Source organism: Chroicocephalus ridibundus, chromosome 1, assembly GCF_963924245.1.
Source record: "Chroicocephalus ridibundus chromosome 1, bChrRid1.1, whole genome shotgun sequence".
Lineage (NCBI taxonomy): Eukaryota > Metazoa > Chordata > Aves > Charadriiformes > Laridae > Chroicocephalus > Chroicocephalus ridibundus.
The window spans coordinates 62,385,839-62,399,220 of NC_086284.1; the positions used below are offsets into that span (position 1 = coordinate 62,385,839).

Below are 13,382 nucleotides of genomic sequence, written 5' to 3' on the forward strand. Positions count from 1 at the left end.
TTGAGAGGAGTATGAAAAAGAAACATGCCCCAGGTTCCCTCTGTCTTGAAGACAATGATCCAAACCCAAAACTAAGTGAGGAGTTAGTTAGGACCCTGAACATCTTTATGTACCTAAACTCAGCCTGATGAGTCCACAGATGAGTTGAGAGAGGGAGTGCCCTGGAACAGCTCAGAAAATAATGTCGTTCTTCCTGGTTCTCAGTGCTCCCATGCTGCACGCTCAAGTATAAAGCCTAGCAAATCCAACTGTAAATAAGACGTGGGAACATCAGGGAAATCAAATGAACCAATCGGCAAAAATGGTGCGAGTAAAATTCTTTCCCCTCTTCAGCGCTGAGCCTGTGTACACTCCCATAGCTCCGCTTTGTATTCCATCTAAACCACTACTGTAAAGCAGATGGCGTCTCTTCCTTTTCCTGAGCTTGCAAGCCTGCTCCCACCACACACAAGATCAGAAAATAGGGGTGGGGGAGAGAAGTTAACAGCAACAATTGGCATGAAAAAAGTTATTCTGTTAGGTGATGTGGAGGGGATTTGCAGGAACAAATTTGAATTGGATTCTAATCCTCCAGAATTTTTAGACAAAGTTATAGTTGAACTCCACTTTTTGATAAGTAATAACTTCCTCCTTGAGCACAACACAAAAACACTACATTTCTTTTTCCTTTTTTTATGTAATATCATCATATTATATTAACTTGAAATCTGAAATGCCTGAAATCAGATATTTCCGTATCCTTGAGAAAGTCTATTTAGGTACGACTGACTTGTAGCTACAAGAAAATTGCCATTACAGATCACTGTTTTTCTCAAGAAGCCAGCTAGAGACCAATTGCTTAAGGCTTATAAACTTGCTGTTCTGCATGTGCACTGCCCTGGTGTCGGTTAACACAACTTCCCACAGCACCAAATCTGCAATCAGATCAAGGCAACTATTTCTTTGATTTATTTCCATCTGCAGGCGTATGGGCAAAAATCATGACTCCATCAGAACATCTTTTAGATTGGCAATCAGTGCAGGGAGGTTGCTATTGAGAGATCAGTCCATCCATTTCACATGGAGCAAACCCATTCTACCTGCCTGATGTTACACAAGATGTATTTAAAACGTGCTTTTTAGTATGGGTGAACATGGCCTCCATTGACCCTGTCACACTGACTAAGATTATACTGATGGGAGAAGTGGGCTTACCTAACTCCCAAAGGTGATGTAAATAGATGACTAAATGCCTATGTAATTCTTTGAAAACAAACTGCAATTACAAACAGTGCAAAAATCAGACCACCAATATTTCAGTTCACTAATCCAAATTTAACAGCATCGTGGGTGTTGTTTTTTAATCTTCATGTGCTTTATTTTTAGTTATCTCCTTTACCTTACAAAGGTTGCTGTGAAGATTATTTTATTAATATCTTCAAACCAAAATATGATAGTGGTAGGTACCTTAGAAAGACATTAAAAAGTTAATACTTCTGTATTCAATTTGGAAGATATAAATAGAGCATTAGGAGCATGCACTAAAAGATGAAAATAAAGGAATGTTAAATGGTTGTATGATTTCTTGAACACCAACCCTACCAGGTACTAAGTGCCACAAAGGAAGTAAAGCTTGTTGCTGCATAATTAAGCAAGAGATGTGCACAGCACGGACAAACCAAAGCTGCTTGGTAATCTTAACTTTGACATTTACCAGTTTATGGAATTGAGCTACAAATGAGCAATGCTCTTTTAAACTGTTTTAAACATGACTGTAATTTCATAAGGGGCATATATAGCAGCATTTGAGTGTTAAAATCAGGTTTATCACCCATCAAGGGGAGTATCATAATTTATGTTGAATTTTTTCAGTGGTTCTTGTCTGATACACATTCTTCAGGTGAAACAAAAGAAGACATAGGGCTAAGAGATTCAGGGTTTCAATCTCAGAAATTAAAGAATCAGTATTGCCTGTTTCCCAAATTAATTAGTCTTCCTACTAATTCATTCATGAGAAAAGACTTTGAAGATAGACCAAACCCTGAAAATGAGCCAGTTTGGTGGGGAGCAGAATAGGAGGGGAATGTAACGCTTGTAACCACAAGCACAACATGAAAAACTCTTCTATGTCTATATAGTTTCTGTGTAGTAGCTTCATTTTCCTAATTAATAATGATGAGGCCCATGGACAACACTGAAGCAAGTTCTGTTCACACCAGGTAATGCTGAGAACTGCTGTAAAATCCAGGAAAATTAGAGCTAGAGCAGGACACCTATGCTGAGTAGGACCTCAGTAACCAAGCCTACAGGTTTAACCGCAGTCATTCCTGCTTTCACTACAAGCAAGCCACAAAAACAAACCAGAAACTGTAAGGCGTTAGAGGAAGGAAAAAGAGAAAACCAGCTAAAACAAGAAAATCAGTGTAATAAAGCCTCTTTCCACATATCACTGAGAATTTGGCAAAAAATTACAGACTGCACACACAAGATGGTTTAAGATAACAGCCTTGGTCTGGTGATGTGTTTTAAGGAAACTCAGCACCATTAACCAATAGGTGCATTAATTCATACTCTGTCACAAAACATCAGTAACTTGGAAAAGATATAAAAAGAAATCACAACAATGAACTGAAGCCCATTGCTCTATTTAGGTTGGGTTCTGATAGCGCGGCCACCAACATGAGCAGATGAAAATACATTCAGGGATGCAATTACAAGCAGTCACATCTTTCTTCCCTTTTCATGGAAGAATTTGTGCACAGTGATATATATTAAAAAATCTTGCCATCTATCTCTGCAGACCCTAGCTTTTATTCAAACTTAAGGCAAGTTGGGATAACGGCTTGGGCTATAGCAGCTGACTGAAACCACTGGTAAAATTCATTTTGACTACAGATAGAAGTAAAATGCCACATAATAAGACTACCAAGAAGCTTTAAAGACAAAAAAAAATAAATAATGGTTGTGAACAGAACCACTCAATTTGAATAGACTATATCTTAATCTTTGCGCTACCTCTCTATAACACCGTGACTCCAATAATACGTAAATTATGTTCACTGGCATACATACAAAATGAATACAAAATTATGTATGCACTTGAGGGAATTTTAACTTCAAGCAGTCCTCTAACTGCTTGATACAATAAATTGCAGCAGAACAAAAAGTAGCAGCATGACTAAGCTTCAAACAGTTTTCTTGCTGAAGACAAAAAAAAAAAATCACTTCTGTATCCCTTGCTAATCCACTCACTCTGGCTTCTCCAACACCCAGCTACTCAGACGGTCAGCACATGAGGAGGATCCTTTCACAGGCTTCAGGGACAGTGAACAGTGCAGAAGATGGGTGGAAGGCTGGCAGAGATGTACACTCTTCGGCAGTCTCTATTTCCTCCATTTTTACGAAACACACTTCGAATGGAAGTCACCCTCACTATCAGAGGAAGCATACTATCTGTCCTATTGACAACTAAGATATGCCCATCCCTTCACCCACGGGGCACATTAAATAGGCAGCCTGCAAGCTGCTCAGAAGCAGGATTTTCCCCCTCCTAAGCAGAGCCCATCAGGATGGGGCCATTCGTCCTCCTCGAGCAGCTGCCAAAACTTATTTACCTGTAAGCCTCAGACAGAAATTATAAAGATAAGGAGCTCACAAAATAGAAGATCAAAAGACTAGGAATTTTATCAATGAGATTCTTTTTTTTAAGAGAAAAGGAAAAACAAAATATGCTGCAATAGAGAAAAGCAATAGGAAACACAAAGTTCATCAGGAAATGGAAGGGAATGGGGTGGAAAGGGAAATGAACTAAGGAGAAAGACTGGCAGCACAAAAAAAGCGCAGACACATATTCATATATTCATGAATATAAAAAATGAATCAATCTTTTCAACTCTCAATATATATCATATAGACTAGCAAAATTTAAGGTGGAGGTTGTATGCTTTCCTGGAAAACACATTCATTTTACATCCTTATGGTCTAACCTGTCTTTACTAAACGATATTGTAAAATTGGACTAGTGAAGAGACAAATAGTGAATCACATCAGTTAAAGACAGAAAAAAAATCACTTCTATGAAAAAGCTTGTTTTATCTAAAAAGTCATGTGGACTTAAAATACAATAATAGTACTTATTCAAAATCTGCAATACTTCTATCTGGTATTTGGTTGGGTTTGGAGAAGTTCTGCATTTCAGAATATCTATAATATAGAATATTCATTCTGGATTTTGGAACAACTGAGAAGACAAAGAGAGATGGGCAGACAGATAGAAATCCAGAAAGGCGGGGAAGAGGGGAAAGGCAGGGAAAATGACACAGTAAGCAAAAAAAAAAGGAAGATCTGTAAAGGTGACAACAGTGAAAAGAGGAAAGTAAGGCACTATGGTCTAGCTTTGCAAAGATTCAAAATGCATAGAGTTCTAAGACTTTAAAAAAAACAGAAACAACAAAAAACTTTCCAAAATTGTTGCAGTCATACACACCTCCTCACTGAAGCTGAAAATAAGAGAAAGATGGGCAGAGAGAGAAGGAGAGGGAGAAAGAGATACACACTCACACTCTAATACACATTTCTTGGACTTCATATAGGCAAAGCTTCTATAAAAAGCACTAATGATCTTGTCTGTACAAGGTCTTAGTATCTGGTGCAGTACAGAAGAGGGTATAAGAGATGGACACACTGAAGGAAGAAAAGATACAAGGAATACAGGAGAAAAAAAAGTAATTTGGAAAAGAAGCAGAGAAATACACATCAACATAGATTAATCAACTATTTTTCTCAATTCTAAAAAAAAAAGAACAATAAAAGATGATCATGCTATCTGTTGATGAAATGTGTTAAAAATGACAGCCAGGCATTAACAGATAAAACAGGAACCTAACCAAAGTAAAGCAGAAACCTCAAATTCGTTAATTTCTATAGCCTAATTCCAACATCATTGAGGAAACTAAAGGCTTATTTATATATACATAATAAGAAGATAAATCTTTTGTATTAAAAATGCTTAAAATAGACCTCAAGATCACACAAAAATATGTTACTTAAATATGCCATTATCATTAAAATAAACAAAATACAAATGTTCTCTGCTAAACAAAAAATTAAAAATAAACTGTTTCTAGCATAAGAATAGGTTTGCTTAATTATCATATGCAGCTGAAGTTATATATGCTCATTGAATGAAAATATGTGGCAGTATCATAGGAAAACAGTACCAAAGCAGTGACCCACACAACCTTTCAACACTGATTTTCTTTGGAATATTTTTGAAAACTGCTACTGTCGCAGTCCCTACACTGGCAGAAATTCTCTTAAAATCAGTGGAATTCATGCTGGTATAGGGACTCTAGGATCTTTAGCCCCAGTTCAGCAAAGTATTTCAGCATGTGTTTTGAGCAGGATTTTGATAGTTAGACATACACTTATTTGCTTTACTGAGTCAGGGCCATATGGTCAGATTTTTCAAAGAATTTTTGTTTCCTTTTTTTTTTTTTTATTTGGTTTGTCATTTATTTGAAGATAAGAAATTTATGTTAAATACATAGCTTTTATAAAAAAATATTTTTAATATAATTTTACCATTCTTATAAAATTACCAGAAGACAACCGTTGGCCTAAATATCTCACCTCTGAGGTTCACCAGCACTCGTGCCTTCTCTGCCATAGGGAATATATTTAGGCCAACGTCCTGCACGAACCGTGCTGGCGGTCATTAGGCTTTAAATGGACAGAACCCTCCTTTCGACAAAACACATTCAGAAACCCTCCAAAGGCATTAACCCCATGTCTGCGCATACACACTCGAGCGATGCAATCTGTGTGTGTGATTAAGACATTCCCCTGGGGCAGTCACTTACTAGAATTACTGCTGTCATCCTTGGTTCCATCGAGACTTCCATCGGGGTGCATTTGCAAGTAGTAGCCTTGCCTGCAATATAACCTGGTCACTATACCCTTGAGCTGGGGATCTGAAAGACAAACATATTTTGTCACTAGCCTCAAAACTTTTTCCACGAGTTATCCCTACTTCTCTCACTGTAGGAGGAAGTTTGGTGAAGCAGCATTGCCGTCTTAAAAGTACTACAACAGGATGGGTCCTGATGGAGATGAAGAAAAATCTCGCCACAGAGTATTATTAGGCCAGTTGTGTGTCCTGTTCTCTGCCTCCAACATCCTTCATTAAAATTAACAGATATAAAACACAGAAAAAAAGAATATCCCAAACACCCACAGTCAAAAGACTTTAGCTAGATTAAGCCCTGCAAAAAATTTTAGACATCAGCAACAAGTATAGAGCCTTACAAAAACTAGCAAAACATTAAAAAAGCCTACTCATTTCATATATGTGAGTAACTTACTATACTTCACATAAGTTTTAAGGACACTTGCAGAAAAAGATCTGTCTCCTTTCACTATGTACCAAAAGCGATAAACTTAACTGGTATAATATATTGTAACAGTCCCATCTGAAGACTTCCCAAAATGTTTTTCCAATCTAGAAGTGGATACAATTCACCTGCCCTCTCCCACCCCCCAGGGAATAACTCCCACAGTCAGGAGAAGACATAACTCTCCTTCAACAGAGGAGAAAACATGAAAAAACCCTTAGTAAGCTAAAAGTATACGGGAAATTCAGGTAGCTGAACAGTTAAGCTATTCTGTTTAATACATTTATGAAAATTGCCAAAAAATGAGCTGCCAAGCCACAACTTTATGATTCATTTTAAGGATGGTGCCTTACCAAATCAGAAATTAAGCTGCTGCAGAAATGGTTCAGTGCTGAGGAAAAGGACATCACATCAACAACACTACCTCTGTGTGATATGGTTTTAATATTGTTAAACATAAACTATTTGGCCACGCCCCAGGCAGCCAGTACATAAACTTGTGGGGACATGGCACTAAAAGCATCTGTACCGCATCATGCTTAGCTCTGCAATAATGAACTAAAATCATAAAAACTTTGAGACAGATATATAATAAAATGAACAGGTGAACTTCTAAAGCAGACAGAAATTATTTCCAGGCAGCCCTGTGGCCAGAATATAAAATGCTCCTTGAATTTGTGTATAATTGCTTTCACAATGAATCATGCTGTGTTACTTCCACTATCCTAAAGGGAGGTGAAAATAAACAGTAATAAACAAAACTGCCTCTGAGTGGAATGCTCTGAAGCTTTCTATGGAGACTCAGTGCCATGAAATGGTTATGGAAATGGTAAGTTTTTCTTGATTACCCAAATTACAAAGTCATATTAAACAGTAAACCCATCTAAATTAAAAATGTAAGATTAATCTGTAAATATCATAGAAACTGTTACTATAAATATTAACACTGTAGGACATTTGAGGCATGGAAATAAATAATATAAACATTTGATGGTCAACATGTAAGCACATTACAATTTTTTTTGCCTTTAACTGCAAATTTTGCTTTCCTTAAATTTTTACATAAGCAAAAGTTTCTCTGTCTTTATATAAGAATATTCAGAAACAGATATTTTTTATATTTATAAACAATAAACTGTATTTTCTTTGAATGTACTGTCTCAATCAACTTTATCAGGCAATTCAAAAATATTTTCATCATTTAAAAATGGTGAGTTCCTCTTACACAGGCATTATTCCTATCAACACATGCTTTCAATATGAACTTCCAAACTGATGATTTTAAACATACTTGCTTTACACATATTAAAATGGCTTGTTAAAAGACTAAAGAAAAATATTAAAACAAAATTATTAAAACTACACCTTTAGAAAGTATTTACAGGAAAAATATTAGTATTTTGGAAAACAGTTTCGACACCCAAAGAATCATGAATAAAGGATTATTTATCATCACTTCTAGCTCAAAGAACTCTCTCACAGGAAGGCAAAGTACAGTCGACTCACTATCACCAGCTGTTTACATCTAGTTCCCGTCAAGGGAAAAACGCGAAACTTAGAAGTGACTTTCAACGTTGTTCTTTATACTCATTCTATTAATTTTTCTAAATTCACAAATAAAATCTAGTTTCTAACAAGAAATTGCACAATCATTTGTCTATGTTTTCAACAAAAACATTATTTAAAATCAACTCTGCTTTACCAGCTATCCAAAATTGCATCTGAATGAAAATATTTTCATGGATAGCTATGCATTTCAGCTAGCATTTCAGGCTATGTGTGATGAGACAGGGTATGAATCCCTCACTTATTTGTTCACTCAAGTCCAAACACAACAAAATAATAACTACTATATCACGAGACCAGAGGATCATAGTGATGTGTTTTATCTCACTTGTATACGGTTTCAATGGTTTTGTTTGTCAGAGAACTGAACAAAACTGTCCCAAAATGTGGCTCTTTCACTTGAATGTTTCATTGAAATCTGGAATTTACTACTAATAATGTGCTACTTATTAATATTTTCATTGTGCATAGTAGATCTCTGTATATTAATATATGGCAAAAAAGTTATTTTTTTTCCCATGAAACTGCAATTTTTTACTTTTTTTCCTGTTGATTATTAGAACGCTTTTAACTCACCCTCCTGAGAACATCTTTTGTACCTTAAACTCCTACGTGTCCTTAGCAAGATTAAAACTTTTATTCCTGAAAATTAATTTAATCATGCATTTTTAACTAGTTCTTGATCTTAATATTCGTTATTATATCTCACAGAACTTTGGATTTACAAATCAAAGTAAATAACAACTAAATGTTTTAGCCAAACAGTGTTCAAAAAGCTAGGGGAACTGGACAACAAGACATGGTATTTCTTTGATCTTAGCCAAAAAGCAACGCAGATTTAGTGATGGAGTTGTATGAAGTGACTCATTAATCTCAACGCAAGTCATAATAAGCAATAGTCAAAAAGACAGCCTCAAGGTAAATATCTCCAAGATGAAGCAGGCAATCCTGTCAGGCAAGGAATTTATCTCTTCTCCTTGCAGAAAGATAAATGACTCCTACAGGTCCTTTTTGAGACACCTGGGCAGGAAGCAGAGATGAGAAATCCATGAGTCCCTGTATTTCTATAGTGTTTTACCTACCCATTGTCACTTAATAATATTACAGGAATAGTCTCAGCTTCAAATGCTTTGCAAATGAGTTTCTCAAATCCTTCTTGACCACACCTTTTTTTTTTTTTTTACTGTCTGCTAGAAAGCAGGAGTGACCAGCAATGCCCAGAAACACCAGCTGATGCTGGATGCTGATGCTGGACTGATGCTGCCTGACTGCACGTGCACTGGGTACGTTATGTTTTTTAACTCCCACTGCAGCGATACAGGTAGACAGACCAGCAATTACCCTTACCCTTTACATCCCATGCACACCTTTTTCTTCTCACATGAAAGAGAAAGTAAATGGCAAGAGAATACAGCAAAATAATAAAACACAAATGAAGAGGATGAGAGTAGACGACCTCACCAAAGAGTTCTGAGCTCTCATGATTTTATTATAGATTTTTTGCCACTAGTTCTCTTAACGTCCTAGCTCTTGCAGCCAGGTGATTATGTGAAAAATACAGTTTCTATTTAATTTTAAACACCTTGACTTCAGGGGAAAAAAAAACCCAAACCAGCAAACTTCACCATGGATCAAAATCAAAGGACAGTTCAACATCTCCTAATGATTTTTATCGATCTTATTTTGCACCTTGACTTCTGATGTTGAACACTTCAGCGTGACAAGTCTGCAATGCCCCCACCATGGAAAGAATTATTCTGACTTGCAGTAATTAGACGTTGTCACTAAAAATTCAAAGGCATTGTACTGAATGGACAAAGCAACAGCTTCTCAAGCCTCTCTTCCACAGCAACCTGCGTGACAGCAGCTACTTGCAGCCTGTTTTTGTTGCTTTTTTTCCCCTTGTCACTGGTGACGGCAGGATGCATGATTGCAGTTAGCATGCACACTCGGTCAGTAGCTTTTCTGATGTCCTCAATAAAGGCAGAGTTTAATTAAGATGCCTTCTCTCCTCCCTCGAATGGTGGCTACAAAAACGGCTTTGGCATTAACTCATGACGGGCTGAGTGCAGCTTTTGCTTTAGAACAATTATGACATTTTATGTTTTGAATTAAGAATATTTTCTGTTCAAAAACAGAATGGTTTTAGAATCTCCTTCCCCACCTCCACAGGTTGCCAGGACAGAACTCTTTAGAATTTTTATAGGTTTAAAATAAACAAGGGGACAAAGTCATTAAACAAGTGTGTTAAGGCTTTCACCTTTCTGTTCAGACATACATGAATTCACAATGCTAAAAGAACAATGATGAATATGCCCGCTGTATTTTAACACCATGAAAAATGAATCCCTTAGCATCCACTGGAGTTTTAATTGTTAGTTTTTACCATAGGAGGGCTTTTTTTGCCTGACATTATTTACTTCCTCTTTTGAGTAAAGTTACTAAATAAAAGCCTGTTTGAGCTGGCAAGCAAATGCTTAATGGTGGGTTAGTTTCATATCAACTCACATTCTTATGGAGAATAAACTGCACTATCCAGTCAATTACAAAATGAGTTGCTCAGCGAGTCAAATGAAAGCCAGTATTTAGAGGTTTGTTCTGCTCAGATAGCATAGCATCAAACTCATGTTAACAACTGGTAGCTCCAGGTCCTTCACATTTTACTTGTTCTTTATTCCTTGCATTTTCCTCCTGCAGTTCTTACTTACTGATATTTCAGTATTAAAAATACCACTCAGGCTGGTTCAGAATAAATCAGGCGTCTCTTTTTTTAAAGATTTCTGGTGCTCCAATAGTCACCATGACTTGCCTGTCTTTTCTTGCTCGCTGATGTTATGATCAGCATTTTTTAGGAATCTTCTCTCTCATCTATTAAACTTTATTTGAAATAGCAACAACACTGATAATCTGTATCAGGATTTTTAAAAAAACCCACATCCCCCAAAAGCTGCAACCCCCAGATTTCTTGTGAAGTTGGGAAGCAAAACATCCACCCAAAGCACAGAGTGCCTCACCCACTCCGGACCCGTCTCCCAGTTAGTTTGTAAGGCCTGAGACTGAGACGTATAAAAGGCCACTTTTCTTGACTCCTCCCACAAAAGTATCCTGACAATAGTGTTGTGTGGAGCTTTGAACTGGGGTTGCTGCAGTCCCTCCTGCTGAAGCCACTCTACTCCATGTAACAACTACCTGCCACACACGGGATTAGAGTCCATCCACTAGACCACAGTTTAAGGCAGCCTCCAGCCCTTCATTGCCTTGCACAGAAACCCACTGATGTTTCAGATTAATGTCTGGATGCTATTCAAAACTTTAAACTATGTGTCAGTACTACTCAGTATTTTAGAAACATTTTCCACTAGGCAATTCAGCTCCAAAAGGAGGGACCAAATCCCATGTGAAATGACATTTCTTTTTTGGATCCTCAAGTATTTCAGTTCCTGCATAATGTTTATGTTTAATTGCAACAGTATTCTAACAGGTACAGTCAGTACAGATGATCACATTACACTCCTTTTGCCTTGTTTTTGGCAAGTTTTGCATTGTCATTCTAGCACATAAAAGTGCAGGATCCTGATATGTATGTTACACAATCACAAAAGCAATGTTCCTAAAGCAAGTACATAGCCAACGGGGAATTCAAAATGCAGACTTTTGTACTTTGTCTAAAGGTGACAAAATCCTAAAAAGCCATCTAAAACTGTAATGTTCCTTCATTATTAAATTCTTCAGCTGTTCTTATGATACAACTCTTGCATTCAAAAGCTTTATATACTTCTAACTTCTTTATTATTTTGACTGTCCTGTCACCCGGTGTCTCAATGTTTCAAAGTTTCTCATCCTCTTGTTTTTACTTTCTCTCATTGTTAATAGGAAATGATTAAAAAGGGACATTTATATTCTAGCGCTCTCTGATTTTAATATTGTTTTCAATAACTCATAATACACATCAGAAAACTAAAGTTTAATTAAACTTGAAATAAAAATATTTTTAAAAGAAAGTTTTGCTCTATTCAGGACAGAGGGGAAAAGGATATAATATGAACTCAGAAAAGCAATAGCTTCCATTATTCCTTGTTCCCATAAGTAATAATAGTACTTACTCTGAAGCGCGGTGGCTTTGTGAGCCTATTTCTCTGTGCTCACTTATTTTTCTGTCCTCAAAATGATTACAGGGCACTCAACTTCGGTGTTTATTTTTAACACTATTTTTTGTCCATTCATGCCTCACATCACAAGCTCGTCTCCCGCAGAACTTCGCTTTGGGAGCACATTGAGGAGAGACAGAGAGTCCTCCTACATTCCTGCACTGCCATTGTCACTGGCACTTCCACAGAGCTGATGAAATTTCTCGGTAAACTATGAAAGCAGGTCAGAGTTCTGCAAAATGGTTGCTTTTCTTGAAAGCACAGCATCGTACCCTTGGTACTGGCATCCTTGCCTTTGTATTGCAAATGTTTTTATGTTAACTGCAAAATGCGCTCCCTTCCATTTGTGTGCACTGATGTTTTGTCTCCAGGTCTTACAACACATTTCAAACTACATGAGTTTTGCTTCTTGCTACGAGGTTTTACTTGAACATATTTGATCGTCAATAGAATTACAGGAACTTGGCTTCTAGCTGGGATAATTTATATCTGTTCAGATTCACAAGATGATTGCATTTAATAGACCTGTCTACAGCATAATTTCTAAGTCTCCTTTACCAGCCATATTATTTTTGGAGGGTATTTGTTGGAAAGGAAAGATGTTTATGTTGTTAAAAAAACACATTGTTCCAAAATCACAATTTTACCCAGGTGTGGTAGTTTTAGTAACTTCATTTAATAATTTGCATTTATTTTCCTACTGGACTATATTGTACACCTCTGATGTGTCTGATCTTGCAACACATGGATTTGTTGAGAGATTCCTCCCTAAATACTGCCTTTCACAGTTGAACCACATTCCTTCCAATACGCTAAAATTCAATGGTCTCTAATTTCTCAACATCTAAAATAGCTGATGTTATACACAGAAATATTGAGAAAAATCTGGCCTCTACTTCCAGGCTTACTTAGATAGCACTAGTCACAGTTTAATGCATTTAACTATTGTCTGACAAGCATCATCTTCCACTGACCCAAAATCTTCTTTGCAACTACATTCACTTTCTCTAAGTTTACTTTGAAATGCTAAAAATTCTATTGTCTCAAGTTCCATGTTACAGCAGTCTTGCTATTACGATTTTTATTTCTTCTTTTAATTTTACATAAGCCTAAAAAATATCATCTTATGAATCTTCTTGGCTTAGATAAAATAATTTTCTTGTGTTTTGTTTAGGACTTCTCCCTATACCTGAACATCTAAATTTTACCTGGTCTTTTCTTCCTTCTGAATTCTGACAGTAAAACACCAACATCATACAAAATAATGCTTAAAATTTCTCTTTAAAACAAAACCATT

The 13,382-nt window shown here is 36.6% G+C and overlaps 1 protein-coding gene across 6 annotated transcripts in view; it reads right to left on the reverse strand.

Moving 5' to 3' along the window:
- FGF14 (fibroblast growth factor 14) overlaps positions 1 to 13,382 on the reverse strand; it is a 425,616-nt gene that overhangs the window by 105,341 nt on the left and 306,893 nt on the right. For 5 of the 6 annotated variants that reach the window (XM_063337131.1, XM_063337122.1, XM_063337167.1 and 2 more), the window contains one exon: positions 5,841 to 5,951. The exons of the other annotated variant lie outside the window; for it this stretch is intronic. In XM_063337131.1, the coding sequence (XP_063193201.1) occupies positions 5,841 to 5,951 (111 nt within the window). The remainder of the gene's footprint in view (positions 1 to 5,840; positions 5,952 to 13,382) is intronic. 6 annotated transcript variants of the gene reach the window in all.